The sequence below is a fragment of the Malassezia restricta genome, chromosome III (assembly GCF_003290485.1).
Source record: "Malassezia restricta chromosome III, complete sequence".
NCBI lineage: Eukaryota > Fungi > Basidiomycota > Malasseziomycetes > Malasseziales > Malasseziaceae > Malassezia > Malassezia restricta.
In genome coordinates this window covers 27492-49492 of record NC_040195.1, presented here as the reverse complement: position 1 = coordinate 49492, position 22001 = coordinate 27492, and the positions used below count along the sequence as shown (strand labels likewise).

General features: G+C 51.8%; 10 protein-coding genes across 10 annotated transcripts; 6 read left to right on the top strand and 4 right to left on the bottom strand.

Annotated features, from left to right (window-relative positions):
- Positions 1-70: 70 nt before the first annotated feature.
- Positions 71-3112, bottom strand: MRET_1643 (translation initiation factor 3 subunit A; the record flags this gene model as incomplete). Its single annotated transcript, XM_027628270.1, has 1 exon — positions 71-3112. The coding sequence occupies one exon, from the start codon at positions 3110-3112 to the stop codon at positions 71-73; it is 3042 nt and encodes a 1013-aa protein (XP_027484362.1).
- Positions 3113-3337: 225 nt separating this feature from the next.
- On the top strand, positions 3338-4861 carry MRET_1642 (splicing factor 3B subunit 2; the record flags this gene model as incomplete). Its single annotated transcript, XM_027628269.1, has 1 exon — positions 3338-4861. The coding sequence occupies one exon, from the start codon at positions 3338-3340 to the stop codon at positions 4859-4861; it is 1524 nt and encodes a 507-aa protein (XP_027484361.1).
- A 5-nt stretch (positions 4862-4866) lies between these two features.
- Positions 4867-9418, bottom strand: MRET_1641 (SH3-binding, glutamic acid-rich protein; the record flags this gene model as incomplete). Its single annotated transcript, XM_027628268.1, has 3 exons — positions 4867-9201; positions 9230-9292; positions 9320-9418. The coding sequence occupies 3 exons, from the start codon at positions 9416-9418 to the stop codon at positions 4867-4869; spliced, it is 4497 nt and encodes a 1498-aa protein (XP_027484360.1).
- A 132-nt stretch (positions 9419-9550) lies between these two features.
- Positions 9551-10460, top strand: MRET_1640 (20S proteasome subunit beta 2; the record flags this gene model as incomplete). The annotated part of the gene is made up of 3 exons (XM_027628267.1): positions 9551-10093; positions 10131-10359; positions 10387-10460. 3 exons carry the CDS (start codon positions 9551-9553, stop codon positions 10458-10460), a joined length of 846 nt encoding a protein of 281 aa, XP_027484359.1.
- Positions 10461-10607: 147 nt separating this feature from the next.
- On the top strand, positions 10608-12311 carry MRET_1639 (oxidoreductase; the record flags this gene model as incomplete). The annotated part of the gene is made up of 2 exons (XM_027628266.1): positions 10608-12145; positions 12182-12311. 2 exons carry the CDS (start codon positions 10608-10610, stop codon positions 12309-12311), a joined length of 1668 nt encoding a protein of 555 aa, XP_027484309.1.
- A 158-nt stretch (positions 12312-12469) lies between these two features.
- Positions 12470-15517, top strand: MRET_1638 (scaffold protein involved in the formation of early endocytic sites; the record flags this gene model as incomplete). The annotated part of the gene is made up of 1 exon (XM_027628265.1): positions 12470-15517. The coding sequence occupies one exon, from the start codon at positions 12470-12472 to the stop codon at positions 15515-15517; it is 3048 nt and encodes a 1015-aa protein (XP_027484310.1).
- A 111-nt stretch (positions 15518-15628) lies between these two features.
- MRET_1637 (uncharacterized protein) lies at positions 15629-17092 on the top strand (the record flags this gene model as incomplete). The annotated part of the gene is made up of 1 exon (XM_027628264.1): positions 15629-17092. The coding sequence occupies one exon, from the start codon at positions 15629-15631 to the stop codon at positions 17090-17092; it is 1464 nt and encodes a 487-aa protein (XP_027484659.1).
- Positions 17093-17133: 41 nt separating this feature from the next.
- Positions 17134-18693, bottom strand: MRET_1636 (serine/threonine-protein kinase 24/25/MST4; the record flags this gene model as incomplete). The annotated part of the gene is made up of 1 exon (XM_027628263.1): positions 17134-18693. One exon carries the CDS (start codon positions 18691-18693, stop codon positions 17134-17136), a length of 1560 nt encoding a protein of 519 aa, XP_027484638.1.
- A 67-nt stretch (positions 18694-18760) lies between these two features.
- Positions 18761-20194, bottom strand: MRET_1635 (protein SSH4; the record flags this gene model as incomplete). Its single annotated transcript, XM_027628262.1, has 1 exon — positions 18761-20194. One exon carries the CDS (start codon positions 20192-20194, stop codon positions 18761-18763), a length of 1434 nt encoding a protein of 477 aa, XP_027484656.1.
- Positions 20195-20624: 430 nt separating this feature from the next.
- Positions 20625-21992, top strand: MRET_1634 (bZIP transcription factor; the record flags this gene model as incomplete). Its single annotated transcript, XM_027628261.1, has 1 exon — positions 20625-21992. The coding sequence occupies one exon, from the start codon at positions 20625-20627 to the stop codon at positions 21990-21992; it is 1368 nt and encodes a 455-aa protein (XP_027484658.1).
- Between the last annotated feature and the right edge of the window lie 9 nt (positions 21993-22001).

Sequence of the window (22001 nt, the reverse complement as noted above, 5' to 3'; positions counted from 1 at the left end):
CGAGGCGAAAAATGTACACTCTTGCATAAAAGCGCGCCATAGAAACCTGTTTACTGCATACTATCGCTACCTAGCGCGCACCCGGTGGACGGTATGCTCCCGTGCGTGGCTTCACGGTAGTGAATCCATCAGTATCATTCTGGCCAGCATTCCGTGCGGGAGGGGGTGCGCTTTGGGCCGCCCCGCCAGCACCCTGGCGCATGCGTGAAAAGGCACCTGGAACGTAACGTCCTGAGCCACCGCCCATGCCGCCAGCACCGCCAGTGCGTGAAAAAGCAGAAGGCGCTTGCGACGGCGGTGGTTGTGAAGGTTGGGCGCCTCCAGCTGCTGCTCGGCTGCGAGCCAGGTCGCCTGGTCGGTAACGCCTGTTAGCAAATAGAGGGTCAACAGAGCCAGTAGATGATGCAGGAGGTCCACGACGCCATGTGTCGGCTGTCTCAGCCCGGGACGTAGGAGGTGCGGCGCTTTCGGGAGGAAGGCGACCATAAGTGCGTGCTTCTTGCGAGGAGTGCATATCTGTCTGACGTCGCAAGAGAGACTGGCGTTCCTCAATTTCAGCTCGCTTCTGAGCTTCGAGTTGCGCCTCACGCTCGGCGTCAGCACGCTGGCGCTCGAGCCTAGCCTTTTCTTCCTGTTCGCGCTGCCTTGCCAATTCCTCCTGCTCGGCAGCGCGGCGTGAAGCTTCTTGCCGCTCCTCGATAACTTGGGCGCGACGACGTTCCTTCTCGTGCTCGATGAGTTTTTGGGCCTCGGCGCGGCGTTTCTCGTATTCGGCGCGGCGCTTCTCGAGCACCTTGCTTCTCAGCATGCTGTAGTCAGGCATGACGGAAGAAAGCGTGGCTTTCATAGCCAGATCCGTCTGATACCGCTCACGAGCAGCAGCGACACGGGCCTCGTGGGCCAGCTTGTGGTTCTCGCGGTCTGCAGACATCTGTCGCTCGTAGTCTGCAGCCAAAAGAGGTCGCTCCTCATGACGATACGCACGTTCGATATGGTCCATGCGGCGCTGGATGGTGCGCAAACGCTCATTGAGGTCTTTCTTCTCTTTTTCAATTTGTTCCACCTGCAGCTTCACGAGCTTCTCGGTATCGAGCGAAGCAAACTCTTCTTCAGACAGCTTGAGACCACCACGCTCCTTCAGCGATTGCGCCATCTTGCGTGCCTCCTCGAGCTTGGCAGCCTCCATCTCCTTGCGCACATGATCCAGTTCACGGCGACGGGCCTCTTCCGCAAAGCGGCGTTGCTCGGCCTCGGCATGCTGACGGAGACGATCACTGCGCAATTGCGCTTCTTCCTCTTCCTTACGGCGCATCATATCACGTAGAAGCTCCTTGCGGCGCTCAATCATACTCTTGCGCTTGAGGGTTGCCTGGTGCTCCTCTTCAGCCGTAGCAATCGCGCGTTGCATGGCTTGTTCACGAGCAGCATGTTCCTTTGCAAGACCCTCCCTGTCGACCACACGCAGCGTACGATCCAGGCTTTCGGCCAGGCGGGCAAGTTGCGTACGAACCAGTTCGGATGGCATCGATTGAAGGCGAACAGAGTCGGTCTCACCGGCATTGGATAATGCTGGATGCACATCAGCCGCAAATACATCGTCCTGGAACGTAATAGCCCGCGACATGTGGTCAATTCGCAGGCTTACATGACCACGCTTGCAAGCGTGCAGACAGAACATTTCAATATCCATAGGCGTGTACGAGTAGGGCTCTTTGAAAGCAGACACGAGCTGCATCACCTGGTCTAGCTTGACAGAATCGTACACTTGACTCAGCTGCTGGAACAAACGGGTCAAAACCACAGAGTGCAAGGGCTTCACGTAGTTAGCCATGTCTGGGTCTTGTGCGATCTGGCTCAAAATTGGCTCGATCTTGGCGCAGATTGAAAGAGGATGGAATTGCACTTCCAGCATGTGGTAGAGCTCGCGCAGTTCAGGACGCACATGACGCAAAACGTTGCGGTTCAGTGCCTCGCGAAGCAAACCAGCACGTGTGGGAGTTTTGTTCAAGCCCAGCAGAGCATTGAGGCGACCCGTGCGCTGCCGAGTCTCTGAGTCAGCTTGCAGAAAGTCCGTTCGTCCTTTGGACATGTTACCCGATCCAGGGGCACTTGAAGTAATCACAGGAACGGCGAGTGCACTCAACAGGACAAACGAGGCCATACGCGCGTTTTCCTTGTCGGAATGCGCTGTCATGCGCGCCAGTGCATAGTACCTGTTCCAGGCGGCCGCGTGGAACAAATGGTTGTCACTCACAATAAAGATGCGAGAAAGCTTTTCATAGTAGTTAGCCATCATAGCTGGTTTAGGCGCCTTCTTCGCCAGCATCAAGAGATTGTGCACATCTTCCACGCTGCGGAACGCCTCCTGCCACAACTCTAGTTCGACAGCACTGTTCAACTGCGTAAAGCGTGTATCCAGGTGACGCTGAAGCGTGTCAGCATCAGAAAAGTCAATGGCGTTTGTATGGTGCGCCGACCGAGCTACGCTTTGGAGATGCTGGCGCAGCACCTCACACAAACGACGGAACTCGGTCTTTCGCTGATGTTGCAGACAAAAGTGCAGCGCCTGGTCAGCAATCTGTTGATAGGCCATCTCAAGACGTGTGTTGTTCTTGAGAATATCCAGTGCAGTGCGATAAGCCTCCCACAAGAACTTGAGCCAAGGTGTGACGAGCGTGCGATCAGTACGGTCACGATCCTGATCTTGAGAAACACTTCCAAGAAGAATGCTCTCTGGTGTTTCACTTTCTTCAAGGTCGTCCACGTCGAGTTCTTCTGCTGCAGCATCTGCACGACTGCGAGCCTCTGCTACCTTCGAGTCCGCGTGCTCCAAGAAGTGACGCGTCACGTTGCAAATGGACTGAGGGTCCGTGTTCTGAAATGCATTCTTGTATTGCATCAGTGCATCTTTCGCAGCACGTCCACGGCGCTGATCGACACAGAGCTCCATGAATCGATCCATCAGGGGCTCCATCGACGACGATGGACCTTGCTTAAAACGCCGCGAAAACGTGAATTCCTGCAATGCTTGCAGGGCAGAAGATGCCTGACCAACATTTATCAGCTCCTCAGAACGTTTTAGTACCGCTTCCGGCTTTACCACGGGCGGCATTGTTACACGCACGCCGGATGGTCGAGATAAAAAAAAGAAGTGGCCGAAGATTTCTTCGCCTACTCCCTCCGCTGGCCTTGTTCCCCCAGCGTGTACGTCAGCTCGGCCTTGGGTGCTTGTCGCTTCTTCCGCAGCTCGGCCGAACAAGTACAGCCATTCCGAGCCACCTACGCCAAAAATTCGCCATTGTCAGTTGTCCTGAGCGTAGCGCCGTTGGTTTTCCCAATGGCCTCATCGGCAGCAGCGCCGCCAGTAATAAATGCAGTCTTAACAAAGAATGCCAAAAGACGCGCTAAGAAGAAGCTGCAGCGGTCACAGTCCGAAATTCCACAAAAATCATCGGTTTCTAAGGAGTCATACGAGTCTTCCCCTCAAGCTCGTGTGGAAGATGAGGCTGCATTGCCGTCTTACATCGAGGCACCGCCGGATCCTGTCGCTGCCCCTCTACCAGACATGGATGATGAAATGTTTGCGAGTTTCTCGTCTGTCTTGGAACGATTCCAACCCCAGGAAACAGACGCGCCCAATCCAAAGGGACAAGTGCTGTATTCCGACGACGATATGTACTCAGACGATGAACAGCCTCGTTTACCACAAAGCACCATGTCGCGGAAGAAGCTCCGTGAACTACAACGCATGTCAGTGGCTGAGCTCAAGCAGCTGGTGCACCATCCAGAGGCCGTCGAATGGGCAGACGTAGCTTCACCGGACCCACGCTTACTGATTCATTTGAAGAGCTATCGCAATGCGGTACCAGTACCCTCGCATTGGGGTCACAAGCGCGAGTATTTATCTCATCGTCGCGGCACGGAGAAGCCTCCATACGAGTTGCCGTCCTACATTGCTGAGACAGGCATTGCGACTCTTCGGAATGCTGTTACGTCTGCAGAAGCGAACAAGACTCTTAAAGCCAAAACACGCGAACGTGTCCAGCCTAAAATGGCTCGTATGGATATTGATTACCAGCGATTGCATGACGCCTTTTTCCGGTTTCAGACCAAACCACCTATGACTCAATATGGTGAAACCTACTTTGAAGGCAGAGATGGCGGGTCTCGAGCACGTCATCGTCGGCCTGGTGATTTATCTGAAGCATTGCGAGAGGCCCTATCTATCCCCCCACTTGCCCCACTTCCCTGGCTCATTGCCATGCAGCGACATGGCCCACCACCCAGTTACCCACATATGCGTATTCCTGGTCTGAATGCGCCGATTCCAGAGGGTGCTCAATGGGGCTTCCACCCTGGTGGCTGGGGACGGCCGCCCATTGACGAAAAAGGGCAGCCTATTTATGGTGATGTTTTTGGTGAAAATAAACAAGAACACCAAGATTTGTTTGAACTTGACATACCACAGCGTGAACTATGGGGTGAGATTGCTGTGGATGAGGAAGATTATGATGAAGACAGTGACGAAGATGAGGAGCAAGATGAGAATGAAGAAGGCACCGACGAAGATATGGATGAAGACGAAGATGAAGACGAGCCAGCGGTGACAGAGGCTGACCATTTCGTGCCCACCTCGGGTCTTGAGACGCCATCCGGCATCCAGTCCGTCTTGGCTGGGCTCGAAACACCAGCCCACATCGAGCTTCGAAAATCTGTCCCCACGCCTTCTCAGCCAAATGGACCACCGCCATCACTATACCAAATCTTGCCTGAGCGCGAGGCCGGTGCGCAAGGCCATGGCTTTATGGGCAGCGACCATGTGTATGACATGAATGCAAGTCGTCCGCATAATTCTACGTAGTTATGCTATTTCCATTCTTGTAATATTTGATCGGCTTCGTGCATGATATCGCTGAGCGTGCGTCGTGGTGAATCGTTTTTATCCTTGCTGGTTGACTTTATGTTGTCAACGTAGCGTGGTGCCTCCGACACGGTTCGGCGAGCCACGTCGCGGTCATCCTGCGGACACCGGGGAAGAGAAGGCGACTTTCGATCTGCCGACAGTGTCGTTACTACACTCGTGGAGCGAATATCATTCTCTTCTGGCGTTGAGTTTTCAGGCAAAAGAGAGTGTGGATCGGTGATTGATGCAGCAAGGTTGTTGCTTGTTGATGAGAGATCTTGTTCATTCGAAGCAGGACGCACAGAAAAATCGGCATCGCAGATCGGGTCGGTGGGAGTAGATGAATCAAGCACGGGGGCAATCGAAACATCTTCGACAGAAGAGTCATTGCGCTTCTTGCTCTGCTCGAGCGACGTATCTTGCCGAGAAAAATCTTGTGTGGGAGGGAAGCGAGCGGAAGCAATCCATAGATCAGGAACGTCTCCTTCTGATTCATATTCACTGTCGCTGCCATGACTTGTTTCTCCGATGCTTCCTGATGCATTGCGTCGGCACGGCTGTATGAGCTCGGTGCTCACTTGTGAGTTGCACGCATCTGCATCTTGGTCTGGTATTGTATGCAGTCCTGAAACACGAGCTGCATCAGGAGTATGCTCATCGTTGCTCGGCAAAGTCGCCGACGGCTCGGACTGGTTCATAGCATCTTTTGCGTCCTCTTTAGACAGGATTTCCTTACTTTCGTCGCTATCCTTCTCATCAGCGCCGGCAGTATGTATCAGCATCGTTGTATTGCCGTCTTCGTCGAACAGTGGCGACCTTGTGTCTTTATCATTGTCGAGATTGGCAACTGGAGAGACAGGCGAGGCTTTTGTCGGCCTCTGTGGACGTACATCAAGTGGCGATTCGCGGGGTGTTGCCGGATTTGAAGCAGAAGACTGTTGCACTGATGACGAGCGTTCAGCTGTGTCTGAAGACAGGCCCTTCATCTGTGATAATGTGTCAGTTTTCTCCTCCTTCGAGAACTCTTTATAAGAAAGCTCATCGGATGCATGAGGCGGTTGTGATTTCATGCTGGGATCAATTTCTTTTAAAGATTCAGTGTCTGTCGCTGATAATTCCTGCAAGTTTTTTGATGGGCGATCCATTGATGGATCCCCGTCATTGACATGAAAATCAGGATGATCTCTAGGCAAGTCCATTGTAGTAGGCGTGGATGCTGTCACATCCGCCTTCTGTTCATCTAAATTCTTCTTTCCAGCCACTAGCGAAGGTACTGTCGCAGATGCTAGATGCATTGACTTATCACTTGACACAGAATGCTTCGTTTTTATATCGTCGTTGTTCACATGCTCTAAAGCTGTGTCGGTGGGGCGTGCATTTGAAATGTCTTCGTTTAAGCGTTCTTCATCCTGCATGATGTGATTATTTTGGATAGGCAAAGAATTCATGGAAGAAGGGGATGCTTCCAAAGTTGATTTTTTGAAAATTGAGCATGATGCATTTTCAGTCCCATGCTGATCACCTTCGGCGACAAAATTACTGAGTTTGGATGCCATACCTGCTTCCATCGGGAGTGAATCCTCGGTTGACAAAGCCTCGGTCGCCAATAGAATATCTTGTGACGAGGAAGCTTCTTGGCTTGAATTTAAAACGTTTTCCAAAGTGGACGAGGCATCCTTGGACGGAGATAGAGAACCTTTTGCTGGCGTTACAATATTTGACGGGTTGGAGCCATGCTCCATCGTAGAAGGAATATATTCCTCAGAAGTAGACAAATCAGGCACAGATGATATAGCGTCTTGAGATGAAGAGAATGCATGTCGGCCGGAAAAATTGTCGTCGGCGTGAATTGGAGTACAAGATCCATTTCTTCGAGACGATGAATTTAAACAAGAGTCCACAGAATGTACCTGTTGTGCATTTGCATGCAAGATCTCATCTCGCTCATGACAAATAGTGACATCTGATTCATATGATACATCGGGTATGGGCGAGTGTGACGCATTTAATGCAGCCGTCTCCAAAGGCTCTTTGCCTAAGGCGTCCGATGCTTGTACATCATGCATTTTATCGTCCAAAGACGCCTTTTTTTCCGCATTTTCGCTCCGCATAGTCTTGGTAAGTTCCACATCACGAAGCTCGGTTTGCTCTTGCACAGTTCGGCCAAAATTCTCTGATTCTCGGGTCGGTTCTTTCGATGCAAAATCGACACTTTGCAAATTTGACACAGTGCATTTGGGATTCTCGTCTAATCGCTGGGGATCTGTTTCAGAGCAAGTTTCTGTTGTAGCCTCATTCGAAAGGGCTTTATGCAGTTCACGAGTAGGTGATGTGGCATTATCATTTGCACAACCAGGCTCTTTTGTGTGCAAACTAGTCTCCATGGCACCGTTTTCAGCGAAAGGGTCCGCATTAGTTGGTCTAGCGTCAGAAATCCGAGTTTCATCTTCAGGTTGATTTAATTCGGTTTGTACTTCTGATATCAAAGTGCCCTTGTCCTCCTGATCGCTAGACTCAGATTTGATGAATTCTAAGTTTTCAGACTCCTGCGAGACATTCGTTTCGGGATGAACCCGATTCAACGAGTTATCCTGGTTCGACGCTTTTGGCTCGTTGAACCTATTGAGTGTGTCGGCTGGCTCGTCTTTTTTCGTTTCAAAGGCAACATTCTTTTCAGACTCGGAATGGCATTTTTCATCGTTATGATATTCTTGTTCATTTGCATCTTCGGCAAAAAGGGCTGCCTCTTTCGTTGATCCAGATAATTCAGTATCATCATGTAAGTTTGATTCAGGAACTAGATCCGCACTTTCTTCTTTTATGTACGGAGATAATGATCCAGGATCTTTCCTGTTCTCATCAGACATTGACGCAGATTGATTTAATTTCGTGGAATCAGTTTCTGGTGAACTTGACCCATCTAGAAAAGGCACAGACATTGTTTGTTCTGCGTCCAGAGTATCATTCTCACATGAGTTAGCAGGTACTTCATTTTTTGATGACACGTCCATGTTATCTTTTTTGTCGCATAATGATACTTCAGAGACAAATGAGCTGTCACGCATGTTTGCTTCGTTCAAGGCTTCTAGCTCTTCAACAAGTTGACTTTTAGCTTCTTCACGGGGTTGTGCTTCTTTAGGTGAATTATTTGGAATCGTAGCCTCTATTGGCGCGAATTCATGATCATCTGTCAATGTTTCCCTGGAGTCAAGTTTGTTGTCTTTTTCCTCAACAAGTTCCATCTTTGATTTTGCAGCTGCCTGACTGCCGTCTTCATGCGACGTTTCTTGTCCTGATCCTCTAGCGTTACTTTCAATTTGAGCTTCCTCAAATTTGTTTATATCAGGAGACAAAAGCTTGGATTCTTCAAGGGTTTCAGGTTCGGTATTTAAACCGAAAGTACTACCATCTATGCCTTGTTCCACAGCAAGAGGTTCTTTCAAAGCAGGATCTTCAAGGGCTGCTGATACATTTTTGTTTTGAACAAAAGCGTGAGTATTTTTGTCCTGAAGTGATTCATCTCCGCCAAAATGGTCGTTTGCGTTTCCGCCATGAGATGAACGCGTTTGCTTTTGTGGTGAAGGAATGATGCCTTTTGTAAGAAAAGCCTCAGCTTCTTCGTCTGATATCTTCATATTTGAGAGACCCAGGGTATCGAATAACTCATCATTTTTACGATCATTCTCAGTTTTTTCTAAACGAGCGCGACGCTCCTTCATAATCTCTTCGGTGGAACGCTTATTGAGTCGCATACGAGGCGCAAACTTCCGTGGAGTGGGAGATACACCAATAGCTTTAGCAGCTTCTGAAACAAGGTTTCTAGACAGCATCGCGTCAGGGTCATATTTAGCGGGCTCACCAGGAGCTTGAGGACGGTCTTTGGGCATAGTGGGTAGCGGAAGAGGGTCATTCCTGGCACGACTTGATGGAAAATATGAGCGCTTTGTTGTTCTTGGGAGAGGTTTTTCTAGCTCCTTCAGTAACGCATCCACCTCGGCATCGGTTACGGTAGTGCCTTGAGGAAGGAAAGACAGCACATCGTCATCGTCCTGTAGAACACGTCGTTCATTAGCTGACGTAGTATATGTTGGTATTTGTGTCGATCCAGATTTACCATCCCGAGTATCGGATTGTAAGGAAATTTTTGGCTGCGAAGGAACCGAAGAAGCCGAGCGCACATTTGGATCGATTCTCAAAAACGCATCCAAATCCCCTAGTTCGACTGCCTCTTCGAATTCATCGTATGTGCCTCTCCATTCATTTTGTACTAAAATACCTGGGATTTGTGGGTTTTTTGACTAGGATTAATGGCTAGCATGAACATACCTTACTGCGCCATCGCTTCTTGGCGCACTCATCTGAAGCAAGATCGTAACACACGAAAGGTATCTAACATAAGAACTTCCATTAACATACCTTGAATGCTTTCAGCACAGTAACATATCTATCATGCCTTGATCTCGTAACTGGATTTCCTAGAATTGATGTGCTGAATAGCTCGACATCGGCGCTCATGTCGGGGGAGGCGCAACAAACCAACACCAACGAGACGCACGGATGTGTGGGTGTTGCGTCACGTGATTTAAAGGGGCCGCGCGTCGATGAGATGTAGCAACGTCGTCTCGCAAGATCAAGGCTAGTGTCGATATGAGTGAGCATCGCGGTAGCGGTTTTGATTTTTCGGGACATCTTCGAAACCATGCTCTTGGTACTCAAGGTCATTCGATCCCGCGTGCAACGAGCACGGGTACGACAATTGTCGGATTGATCTACAAAGATGGCGTAGTACTGGGCGCTGATACGCGAGCGACAGAAGGGCCGATCGTCGCAGACAAGAATTGTGAAAAAATCCACTATATCACGGATAGTATTCGTTGCTGCGGTGCAGGTACTGCCGCAGACACGGAATTTGTTACCAACATGATTTCCAGCAACATGCAGCTTCATGCGCTTCATACTCGCAAGCGTCCGCGTGTTCTAGCTGCATTAACCATGCTCAAGCAGCGCCTTTTTCAATATCAAGGATATATCGGTGCTGCTCTTGTCTTGGGAGGATACGATTCGACAGGCCCGCAACTTTTCACGATTGCCCCGCATGGATCGACAGACAAGCTCCCTTACGTTACTATGGGATCAGGTTCCTTGGCGGCCATGTCGGTGTTTGAAAGTGCATGGAAACCAGATATGCAGGTATGTGATTATACAACAGTTAATGGGCTAACGTCAGGAACAAGAGGCTATTGATCTAGTGGTGGCTGCTATTGAATCCGGCATCTTCAACGATCTGGGTTCTGGTTCTAATGTTGATGTCTGTGTTATTCGCGAAAAAGAGACAAAGATGCTGCGTAATTACCGAAAGCCGAATGAACGCGCACAAAAGGAGCAGTCGTATAAGTTTGCTCGTGGTACAACTGCTTTCACCAAGGAAGAAATTTACAACATGATCGTAAAAGAAGGTACGCATCTCCGCCCTTTAACATTAGATGTGCTCGGTCTAGATAACACTACACCTGACGCCACGGCAACCACCGAGGCGATGGACACCGATGCGTCATAAAACTTGCCCAAATGTATAGTGGCTCAAAGTAGGTAAACCACGTGGTGTAGCGTAATCGACCGCTGGCTTGACGCTGGATTATGTTACAAACCGGCGTCAATTCAGCACGGACCTCTCTTGTTCACTGGTCAATTGAGCCATAAAAGCATGTCTGATCAGAGAAAAGAGCGTATCTTTGTGGGGTTAGCATGTGATATGCCTGTCGGATCGATCACCGAAGTTCCTTTGGATGGTGCTTTGGATCCGCCGGTGAATGCATTAGTAGCAAATGTGCACGGAACGTACTATGCGACTACGTCGAAGTGTACACATTACGGCTTGGCATTGAGCAAGGGTATATTAACAAGTGAAGGGCGCCTCTACTGTCCATTCCATGGTGCATGCTTTAAAGTGACAACAGGAGATATTGAAGATGCGCCCGCGCTTGAACCTTTAAAGACCTTCGAAGTACAGCGGGACAATGATGATAAAGTGTACATTTTGGTGGATTACGAAGCGCTGAAACGGTCGCCCTGGGAATCATGCAAGAAAGAAACACACGAAAATAAGAGCGGACTTCATACTGTGTTTGTGGGAGGTGGTGCTGTGACGCTTCATGCAGTCCAGGAGATGCGGAGGAACGGATACAAAGGTTCTATAACTGTCCTTACTGCTGAGCCCTATCCCACCATTGACCGAACAAAGCTTAGCAAGGCGTACGCTCCTGAGCTAAAGCATGCTCTTGTGAGGGATGAGTTTTTTTGGCGCGAAACACTTAATGTAGATTTGCGCCTTTCAAGCTACGTTTATGATATTGATACAAAGATGAAGCGTCTAAGTATCCGAGGGGGGAATACCATTCTTTATGACAATTTAGTTCTGGCCACAGGCTCAGTCCCGCGTCGCTTACCCATCGAGGGTGCTAATGCTAAAGGTGTTTACGTGCTTCGAACGCATTCGGATGCAAAGGCTTTGACAGAGTCATTGAGGAAGCACCCATCGCCTCAGCTCGTCATTATTGGCACTGGTTTCATTGGTCTGGAAATGGGCATCGCTCTGGCAAAGCATGCAAAGGTCACATTACTAGGGCAAACACATGTGCCTCTCGAGGGACCATTGGGTCGAAGTGTTGGCGGCGGTTTGCAAACCGCTATTATGAATGAGCGACCTCTACGATTTCTCAACGCGGTTGACCTGGTTCGAATTGAAACAGATATGAATAATAGTGTGCGTGGTGTGACTGTGCAACCACGCGCGCGGGGCTCTCCGGAGCTGTTCCTTGCAGCAGATGTGGTTTTGATGTCCACGGGTGCCAAACCAGCGACTGATTTTCTGCGGAATTCGCCGTCGTTCCCTGCGTTGCGGCCAGACGGATCTGTGGAAGTGGACGCGGCGCTACGCGTGGTGGGCCTGCAGAACGTGTTTGCCGGTGGCGACATTGCAGCTTACCCTTGGGACAATGGCGTTGTGCGTATTGAGCATTGGAATGTGGCTTGCAACCATGGACGCGACATTGGGCGGACCATTGCCTCTGGTCGATTGCATCCTCATCGCCATATTCCTGTGTTCTGGTCAGGTCTAACTTCGCCGCTGCGATATGCTGGTGTAAGTCTAGGCTACAACCAGATGCACGTGGATGGTGAGCCTGATGAAGCTGAGTTTATTGCCTATTATGCTAAGGATGATCGAGTTATCGGTGTAGCAACGTGCGTATGAATGCAGGATGCTTGACTAACTTTCAGCATGTGGAGAGACCCTATGATGGTCCAGGCATTGTCATTAATGAAAGCTGGTAAAATGCCCAGGCTAAGCGACATTGTAGCTGGTCTGGACATCATGACGCTGACTACGACCCCCACGAGGAAGATGTAGCTGCATCATAGAAGTTGGTTTGAAGAAAGTCGACATGAACATTTGACAGGCGCGTGATAAACCACGTGGAGGCTGGTCATTTAGAACACGGGCCGCCGTTGGCGGCCACTTAACCTTGTCTTGTTGCCTTCCCTGTTGTGCTGGCGTGTACTTATACAATGAGCAACATGGTTGCATCCGCGCTGAATTTGACACCAGCGGAGCGTCAATCGTTTGCGCAGCTGTACTCAATGGCGGACTCGACGAACGCTGGGGTCGTTACTGGCGATGCGGCTGTCAAGTTCTTTGAAGGATTTAAGCTACCTACGCTTACGCTTGGCCAGATTTGGTCCATAGCCGACAGCGGGAACAATGGATTTCTGACATTCAATTCTTTTGCAGTAGCTATGCGCTTGACGGCACGAGCCCAGCGTGGCGAAAGTGTGAATGAGCAGGCAGTACACATTCCTGGTGAGCCGCCAGTGCACGAGAACGTTCTTATGCCGTCCAATGCGATTGACTCCTCCCCCGTGTCTCTTATCAGTCCTGAGGATAAGGCCCGTTTCATGCGAATTTTTGCTATGGTCGGCCCTACAAACGGTGTACTGAATGGAGATCAAGTGAAGGACGTATTCCTCAAGTCCAAGTTGCCGTATTCCAAGCTGGGTGAGATCTGGAATCTCGCTGACACAAAGCAGCGGGGTGTATTAGACCTTACCGACTTTATTATTGGTATGCATTATATTCAGGGCACGATGAATGGGACCATAACCACACTTCCGACGGTGTTGCCGAACGGCATGTACGAGTCAGCTAGTGATCATTCCTCTGTGCCTTCGACGCCCTTGCAGCCACAACGAACAGGAACGGACCAGCACATAATGCCAAGCCCTGTACCTGCTTCTGCGCTTGCACCACCTTCTGCATCGATGCCAGCAGCGGCTCCCCCGCGCGCTTCAACTCTGTCCTCTGGACCTGCGCCTGAACGCTCCACGACGATGCCTGCCACTGCTTTGTCATCCTCTGGACCATTATCAGATGGTTGGGCTATTACGCCTGCAGACAAGACGCGCTACGATGGTTTCTTTGATTCACTTGATACCGAACGTGCCGGATATGTGGATGGCAGCGTGGTAGTGCCGTTCTTTTTGCAGAGCGGATTGGATGAATCGACTCTGGCGCATGTGTGGGACCTTACTGATATGAACCAGAGCGGCACGCTGACGCGGGACGAGTTTGCTGTGGCGATGCACTTGATTAACGATCGCATTTCCGGAAAGGAGCTTCCGCAGGAGCTCCCAGCCTCTCTTGTGCCGCCATCGATGCGCTCGCAAACCGGAACCAAGCAAACCGAAACTCAGCGCGACTTGTTCTCACTACTGGACACGGATGTGCCTAGTAGTAGGTTGGATGTTGGGTCGCCCTTTGATGATGCAGCTGTGGCTGCTGCACCGGCTCCATCCAACACCAAGACACCCGAACTGCCAAAGACGAGTAGTGTGAACCCTGATGCTGCCGCGGCCGGTGCTGGCCTCGCTACTGTGGCCAGTGCTAATGCCGGCACCAGCGCTGTGACTGATGGCTTGGGTGGCAAGCCTCGTGAGGTACCGCAAGCCTTTGACGATGACTTTGATGCACCGCTTTCGGCACTTTCGCGTGATACCAAGGCTGAAGAGACTAGCAAGGCTCTAGAGTCGTCCAACAAAGATTTGGAGGATGTCAAGGCGCGCCGCGCTGCTGCTGAGTCGACGCTCTCGTCACATTCGACGACGATTGGTGAGCTGGAAGCGCAGCTGGCGCGTGCACGCAATGCATTTGCCTCCGAGCAAATGGCTCTGAAGGAGGTGGAAGATAAGGTGCAGGTGCAGAATGCCGAAATTACTAGCCTTCGCCAGGATGTGATCCGAGAAGAGAGTGAGCTAAGTGCTATCCGCACACAGCGTGATGAGCTGGAACAGAAGCTTCTCCAGGACCGTGAATCTGCACACGAGCTTAGGCGCCAGCTCGCGGAGCTCGAGACAGAGACGTCGCGCCTGCGTGAAAGCCATGGCGTTTTGGAGCAGCAACAGCGCAAGGAAGCGGATGCTGCAGCCGCTTTGAACAAGCAGCTGTCGTCCGCACGCGACGAACATGAGTCGTTGTCTCGGTCCATGTCGCCCAATGCAGGGGCACCACCGACCACGCGTGCCCGTAACCCATTCGAGGCATTGTACAACGAAGGAGACCACGCCTATACGGAAGAGCCCGTCAGATTTGACTCTCAATACGGCTTTGATGCATTCACAGCGGCTGGTGCGGGTGTTGCTGCAGGTGCTACTTTGGGCGGCACTGCTAGCCAGGGAAAGGAAGCGGTGCCGGCCACCGAGGAAAACGAGCATGAAAAGGGTCCCGAAGCCCCAGATGCCATGCGCCACGATACAGCGCCTGACACGAACATCCCACGGGAAGACGTGGATGACATGGACGTGCCTGGTGGTTTTCCGAGTCAGGCCCACACAGAGCCCTCGGCGCATGCGACCTCAGCAGTGTCGTCCGCGCCAGGCAAGCCCGTTCAGGTCATTGATTTGCCGGCGCCTGAGCCGCATTCGCCTAATACATCCGGCACTGCCGCCATGCCATCCAATGATGTCATGAAGTCGAGTATTCCTCCATCTTCGGCATCGACAGTGACTCTGCCTGCATCCTCGGAGCCACAGACGCCCAGCTTGCAGACATCGCAACAAAAAGACGACTTTGAGCTTGCGTTTTCTCACATGAGTTTCGCGAATGTGGTTCAGCATCAGACAGAACCGGCTGCATCAGGCGTTGCCCCCGCATCGCTTGGTAAGAACCTTGGTGTTTCTTCACGTTCGCCCGTGACGGGAGGTGTACCTGCCTATCTGCAGCAGTCCACGAAACTCACGGCCGGTGCGGCGCAGCAGCCCATGTCGGGAGGCGTGCCTGTGCTGGCCCCGACCGCCGGAGCAACACCTCAATCTACTGCCGCTCCAGTTTCGACACCCCAAGATGCGTTTGAGGACAACTTCAGTCCGAACAAGCCGCTCTCGCCGCCACAGCCCACCCAAGCACGGGCGCCAACACCCCCTGTTCCCGGCGACATTGGACCTGTGCGCCAGCTGTGCCAAATGGGTTTCTCGCGCTCGCAGGTCGTCAAGGCGTTGGAGCGCAGTAATTATCGCACGGAGCGTGCCCTGGAGCGTCTACTTTCCCAACAACAGGCGCCATAAGTGTGATGTCCAAAGGGGAAAGCTGTCCATAGTGTATAATGAAGTGGTCACATGATTGAACTCGTATCGTGTGTGCAACGCCTCCACCATTTCGTCTTGCTATCTTATACCATGGCCCGCCTGCGCGTAAGTGGCGGCGGGTCGCGCGGCGCACCAAAAGATGATGCACGCGCCATCAAGACGCATCTGTTTGAAAAATTGGGGACGCACGCCGAAGAGTACTGGCAGCTGCTCGGTGCCCTGTGCACGGCGTCGATCGATCGGGCGGAATTCCACCATCGCGTAAAAAAGTGGATGACACCAGCTTGTGTGCCCTTACATAATGCACTGGTGCTTAGCATACTGGCTCAGGCATGCTCAAAGTCGGCGACGTCTGCATTCAGCGCAGGTGCCCGGTCATTAACGAGCCCCATTGAACCCCGTACTGCACTGCTAGATGAGGCGGATGAGGCAGCGGACGCCATGGAACCATCAGTATATGGGCATGATGGTCGCGGTCTGAAGCGTTTGCGACATATGTATGCTGGACTCACAGAAGAGGAGCGCACGAGACTCGATTCACTTGCCAAACAAAATACTTCATCTGCTCATACATCTGCTTCTATCTGGGCCGGCGCGGGCGCCGAGCTGTTGGAGAAGAAGCGAAAAGAAGACGAAAAGCGCCGCGCTGTTGAAGATCGAAGACGCACTCGTGAAGTGAAGACGGCCATCGGCGCGTCGCATTGGCGTCTGTCGGCCATGCAAACGGCAGCTCAAACGGAGACGCTACGTTCGCGCTTGTCGACAACTATGCAGGAGACTTTGATTCGCAGCGTATCGACGCCATATTGCACAGAATCACATTCTCTGCCAGATGTGCACAGTTTACAGGACCGCATGTCTCTAGCTGCTATCGAATCCGGCCTGTCTGGCGGCGTGCATGCTCAGGCAGCAGCAGTCGCTCTCAGCGCACTGCAGGACTACTTACAAAATATTCTCCGTCGCATTTTCATGCATACGCGTGCTAGGCAGAAAAACACAGCTCGTCCTTCGCGCATTACCATACCCGATGTCATGGCTGTGTTGGATTTGGCGCCGCATTTGATCGTCGAACCTCTGGGCCAAGGACCATTAGAGTGTTTGCTGGCACCAGAGTCTGCTCACGTACCAAGCTCGAGTGTCGATGCTAAAGGTGTGTCTTGGGCTGAGGAAGATGCCGTGGCCCATTTTGCTCGTTCGTGTGCAACAAGCAAGCTCGCGGAGCACACCGTGCCACTCGCTGTGCCAGCAAACGCTGACTTTGAACAGGCGCAATTATTCCGGCAGCAGCAGCAGCGAGACGCTGTTCGAAATCAAGTCATTATTGATCAGTTGGCTCCTCTGCGCTTGCTCGATCGACGCACATTAAGTGAGTCACTGGCTCCAAAAAGCAAGGACAAGCCCCCCTTCACAACGCCCTTGTCAACTGCATTGGAACAGCATTATCTTGCCGGACAACATCATCATCACCAGCATCTGCACCGTATGCATCGGCACAAAGACGAGCTATTTGATGTCATTGACCCCGTGGCTCTTTTTCATAATAAATGTGAATAGATTTACACCTCACGGTATGTACCTACAGCGTGATGCCATCATTAGGTGTCTAGTACATCCCAACGAGAACGCAAAGCTTCGTGCCAACGCTCGAATAGAAGAGAAGCAAGGCGCGAGCGTGCGGCAGGAATACGAGGCGCATCGCCTCCGCGAGCCGTCGGGTCCATGAGGATATCCACAAGCATGTCAAGGTACTCAGGCGTGTAGCGACCCAATTGGCTTAAAAGACCGTGCAGTTGGTGCACGAGGGCCACAGGGGCCAATTCACTTACATCTTGGCCGGCCAAATAAGCGAGCTGCTCAAGTGCGAGCTGAATCCTTGCTGGTGTATCTGGCACTGGCAGATGCGGGGTCCGATTCGTAGCGCTCCTGGTCGGTGATTCCATCATTCGGTTGCGAGGCATTCCGTGGTGATGATGAGGATTTGAGGGCGTATGTGGTTCTCTAGTGGGCGACATTGTCGGTGTGATCGGCCAAGGAGGAGAGTCTGTGTGGCTAGGAACAGTGGCAGCAGTACTAGGCGCTGGAGCTTCTTCCGTTACCCCACGCTCTGGATCCAAACCCAGCGCATCGCTCGCAGACATGTTAAAATCCCATTCACTCAAGATGCTGGTGTCCAACAAGCTCGAGTCATGCAGAGAGACGCTCGTATCTGCCTGCTTCGGTACACCACGCTTGTCGATGATATTGCGCACCAATTCAGTGGAGCCCGCTCCTTCAATCCAAGGATCTGCCTGTAACTGATGCGCCGTGGCACGGTCATGGGGCTTTAGTACCAGGCAACGGTCCAGAAAGCGCACTAGACCGGGGTGATGATTCGAGGTATCCAAACGAGGAGGCGTAGCCTTGGGAATCAAAAACATGGCTCGCATGGGGTGATATTCGGACAAAGGTGGACGACCGGTGGCCAGTTCCATGATGGTGATGCCCAGCGACCATATATCTGCCCGACCATCATACATAGACTGTCGAATAACTTCGGGTGCCATCCAGTATGGAGATCCAACTAGTGTATTTCTTTGCGATTCTCGATGAATCAGCTGCGCAGCGACGCCAAAGTCTGCCAACTTAACTTGCCCCGTACGTGTCAGCAAAATATTGGCCGCTTTGATATCGCGGTGCATGATGCCCTGAGCGTGTAAGTAGCACAGACCAAGAACAATCTCGCGCGCTATGACAGCTGTCACTTCATCAGGTAATGGACCAGCTCGTTTTAAAAGTGATAAACACGAGCCGCCGTCCATGAGTTCCATAATTACCCAAAGCGTGTATTTTTTGACGAAGCTACCAAAGTAGCGCGTCACTCGATCGCAGTCTTGACATTGTGCGAGACTCGCGATTTCTCTTTGTATTTCTTCCAAGTCTTGCATATGTGATTCGTTGTCGGAATCACTGGATTCCAACGCAATTTGCTTGACTGCCACAACGTGGCGGGTTGGTTTGTGCACTGCTTCATAGACGTGCCCAAAACTACCACGCCCTAATTTTCGGACGATGCTATACTCATCCCATGGATTGCTTTTATTCATCAATGGGAATGGTATACGATCGCTAATGCGCTCATCGTTCTCATCTGGTGACAGAACCGGTCTGTCTGTCATTCGTGTCAACAATACTGCCGGAGGGGAACAAAGGTGGAGGTGGGGAAATAAAATTTGCTATACATATCTAGTCTATGGTAACGCCCACAAGCTCCGTGGAAGGTGTCTCGGGCGTGCCCGAAGAGGTATCACGTCGTGCTTTTCGCCAAGAAGCCATCCAGCTCTGGAATGAATGGATAGCTCCACGATGAAGAGACACATTGGCATTATTATGATCATTTTGGGCTTGGTTTGTCAGGGACGTCGGAGACGAAGCGATCATGGCATCCATATAAGGCGGTGGATGGGATGAGGCACTTTCCTCATCATCTTGTTTCAGCGTATTCATACGAATGCCTTGTGACGAAACGTCTCTGTGCATATCAGGGGCTTGAGCAATAGATCGTGCGACTTCATAAGGTGGGACGCGCAAAACTTGACCTGAACGGGTATCACTAGCGAGTTGTGTCGATGTGCCTGGTACATTGCAGGCCTCAATCAAGACACTGTCTTTGTCTTGTCCATAAGCAGGTGGGGGTGCAAGAGTGCCTATCATGGGAGCGAGTCCCCATTTTTTCACGTTGGCTTCGATAAACACAAATCCTGCTTGTCCAAAATTAACATGGACTTCGGCCGCACCATCTGCTGAGATGGTTGGGAATAGGTTGTAGCTCTGAAGACCGGTGAATGCCTCAGCCATCCGTACGCCATTGCGAGTGAAAAATACGGAGCCGGTCCGGGGACGGAAGCCTACACCGACCACATCACCTTTGACGAATGGCGCACCGTAGGATTGGGCATTCAATGGATGATTATAGCATTTGAAGCCATCTTGCGAAAATATAGCCACAGAATGCTTACAGTATCCAGGGAAGCGAAATGACGGATACGGCTTCGTACTCAGACCGATGGCAATGGTCGTAGCTTCCGGTTTGCTAAAAATTTTGGATTCCCAATAATAAATGTCATTGGATTTGGGCAAGGGCAAATTGCTCTGGATGGTACATGCGCCACCTTCTTCAGTTGCCATGCCTGGGCTGTCAGCAAAAAATTGAAGTTCTGTGCGAGCAGAAACCATGACACCCTGGTTCGATTCATATGCAGGATCAAAGCTCCAAGCACTGACACCCTTTTCTTGAATCCCAAGGAACTGGGGCATAGTAATATCTGTATCGCGGGGCGAAAGGGGAGGATGATTTGCGCACCATCGTTGAGCTAGTTCATAACCTGCGCGAGTATTGTCGTCGAGCTGATCAGCCCAATTTTGGCATGCGCGTTGAAAAGAGCTAGAGAATTCTAGTTGCTCTTCGTACTGTACATTGATGGGCCCATCACGCTCTGATAGTGTAACACCCGGTCGAAAGCGCAACACCAGATAAATGATAAACGGCGCAATCAGAACAAATATGAGAGCCACGGAAATGATTAGGAGTGGGAGGAGCAACAGAATTAACGCTGTGATTGAATCACCACCGCTAGGTATTGTCTCTTGCCGCTGTGACATATGCTGCAAGGCAGGCATGATCCCGAATTAGTCCAAAAAGCCCGTCTTGGCGCGGCAGATAGGAATTTTTACTTTTGGGACGGAAGCAACGCCCAACAATCTAGCGAGGGAAGGGGATCGTAATAAGCAGTGTTACACAGTCAAGTCGCCAAGAAGCTCGAATTCCGCCGACACAAAGCGCTTGCCCCGCCTCAGCGCTGCCATTGAGTTGTGCGCCACCCACGCGGTCTGCATGCGGTCTTGCTTATTCGGCCGAGAAACGGTTTCCATAACCGAAGCGGGCCGGCTCCAAAAAAAGCTTGGAGCCAGAGCCAGAGCATCCCGGAGCTTCAACACCTCCTTTTGTCATCCTTAGCAAATAGAAGAGCACATTGTTGGTGAGTGGAGTCGCGTTGGACGCGTAGGGCGTCATGCTGGTGTAGGATTGGGACACTAACACGGTACAGACATGGATCACACATCCCCTGCCCCTCCGCCACCGATGCCTGATGGAGCATTTGGTACAGTTATCCAATTGGCGAACGTATCTTCCCGGCCGGATGGAGAACTGGGCAACAATCACAACAATTCCCAACACCACCATAACCCGTCCGACTACACTCATCAACGCGGCCTCAAAAGTCGAGAAAGCGAAATGAGTGAAAACCCTCGCTCATCTAAGCAAATTCGAATGGATAATGGTGCACCTCATGCTGGTGTAGATGCTCAAGCGTTGTCGTGGGCGCCCACCGCGCCACCCGCGTACCCAGGTCACGGCTTGGACCAAAGCGGCATGCCGGGTCTGACGCATGGCGATGCAAATGCATTTGATGCTGCTGCTCATGATGTGAGTGCTTATGGTGATGCTTCTGGTGTCCAGAATGATCAGACTCGTATGGCTCCGCCGCCACCTGTGGCCAACACAGCGTCTGAGCAAGCCAAGCTCACGTCTGAGCAAACGGGTCTTGTCGGTGCGCGTGGTAAGACAGGTATGACGCGCACACTCAGCACGAGTCGTCGTGCCGAACAGAACCGTAATGCTCAGCGCGTATTCCGCGAACGCAAGAACAAGTATATTTCTGACCTAGAGAGCAAGGCTGCTTCTTTGGAGAGTGCACTTCTTGCGGCTGAGGAGCATCGCCGCCGTTTCAATGAAGCTATCGAAACGATTGAAATACTCAAGCGCGATAACGACACGCTCCGAGTGGCGCTCCGCGCTCTTGGTGGTCACCAGGCTGTACCGAGTGCACCTGCCCTTCCTATTGACCGCCCTTCACATACGCCTGCATTATTGTCCACGTTCCATCACCAACACGCTGGTGCACCTGCGCCTCCTGCTCGCGGTACAGAACATGACGATCCTGCGCATGCACAAGGTCAGCCACCGACGATACACGAGTCGACCGATCACGCGGCGCAGGATCCTGCCACAGCAGCAGCTGTAGCAGCAGCAGCTTCGGGGGGTGCGCCCTACTGGTTGCTGGAGGCTGTGTCCAACGCCAACCAGCAACACGGCTTTCATGTCCCGAACCACTTTTCGTCCCAACTAGCTGACAGTGGCATGGCAGCTGGACCGCACGCACACATGCACCCAAATGACCCCAATGCCATGCGGGCGCGTGGTGCCATACAGCCGCAGCGTGCTGAGGGTATGCTGGATCCATCTCTTGAGCATGCGACTTTGGGTGAAGCGTCGCGTGCGCCGGGGCGAGTGCAGGGCGAAGAGAATAAAGGCGAAGGTATTGACGCAGCAGGAAACCCAGATAACCTTGCCTCTCTCAGTGCGGTGGCGGCGGCCGCTGCCGCTGCCGCTGCTTCGCAAAAGGTGAACACTTGAGCCCGATAA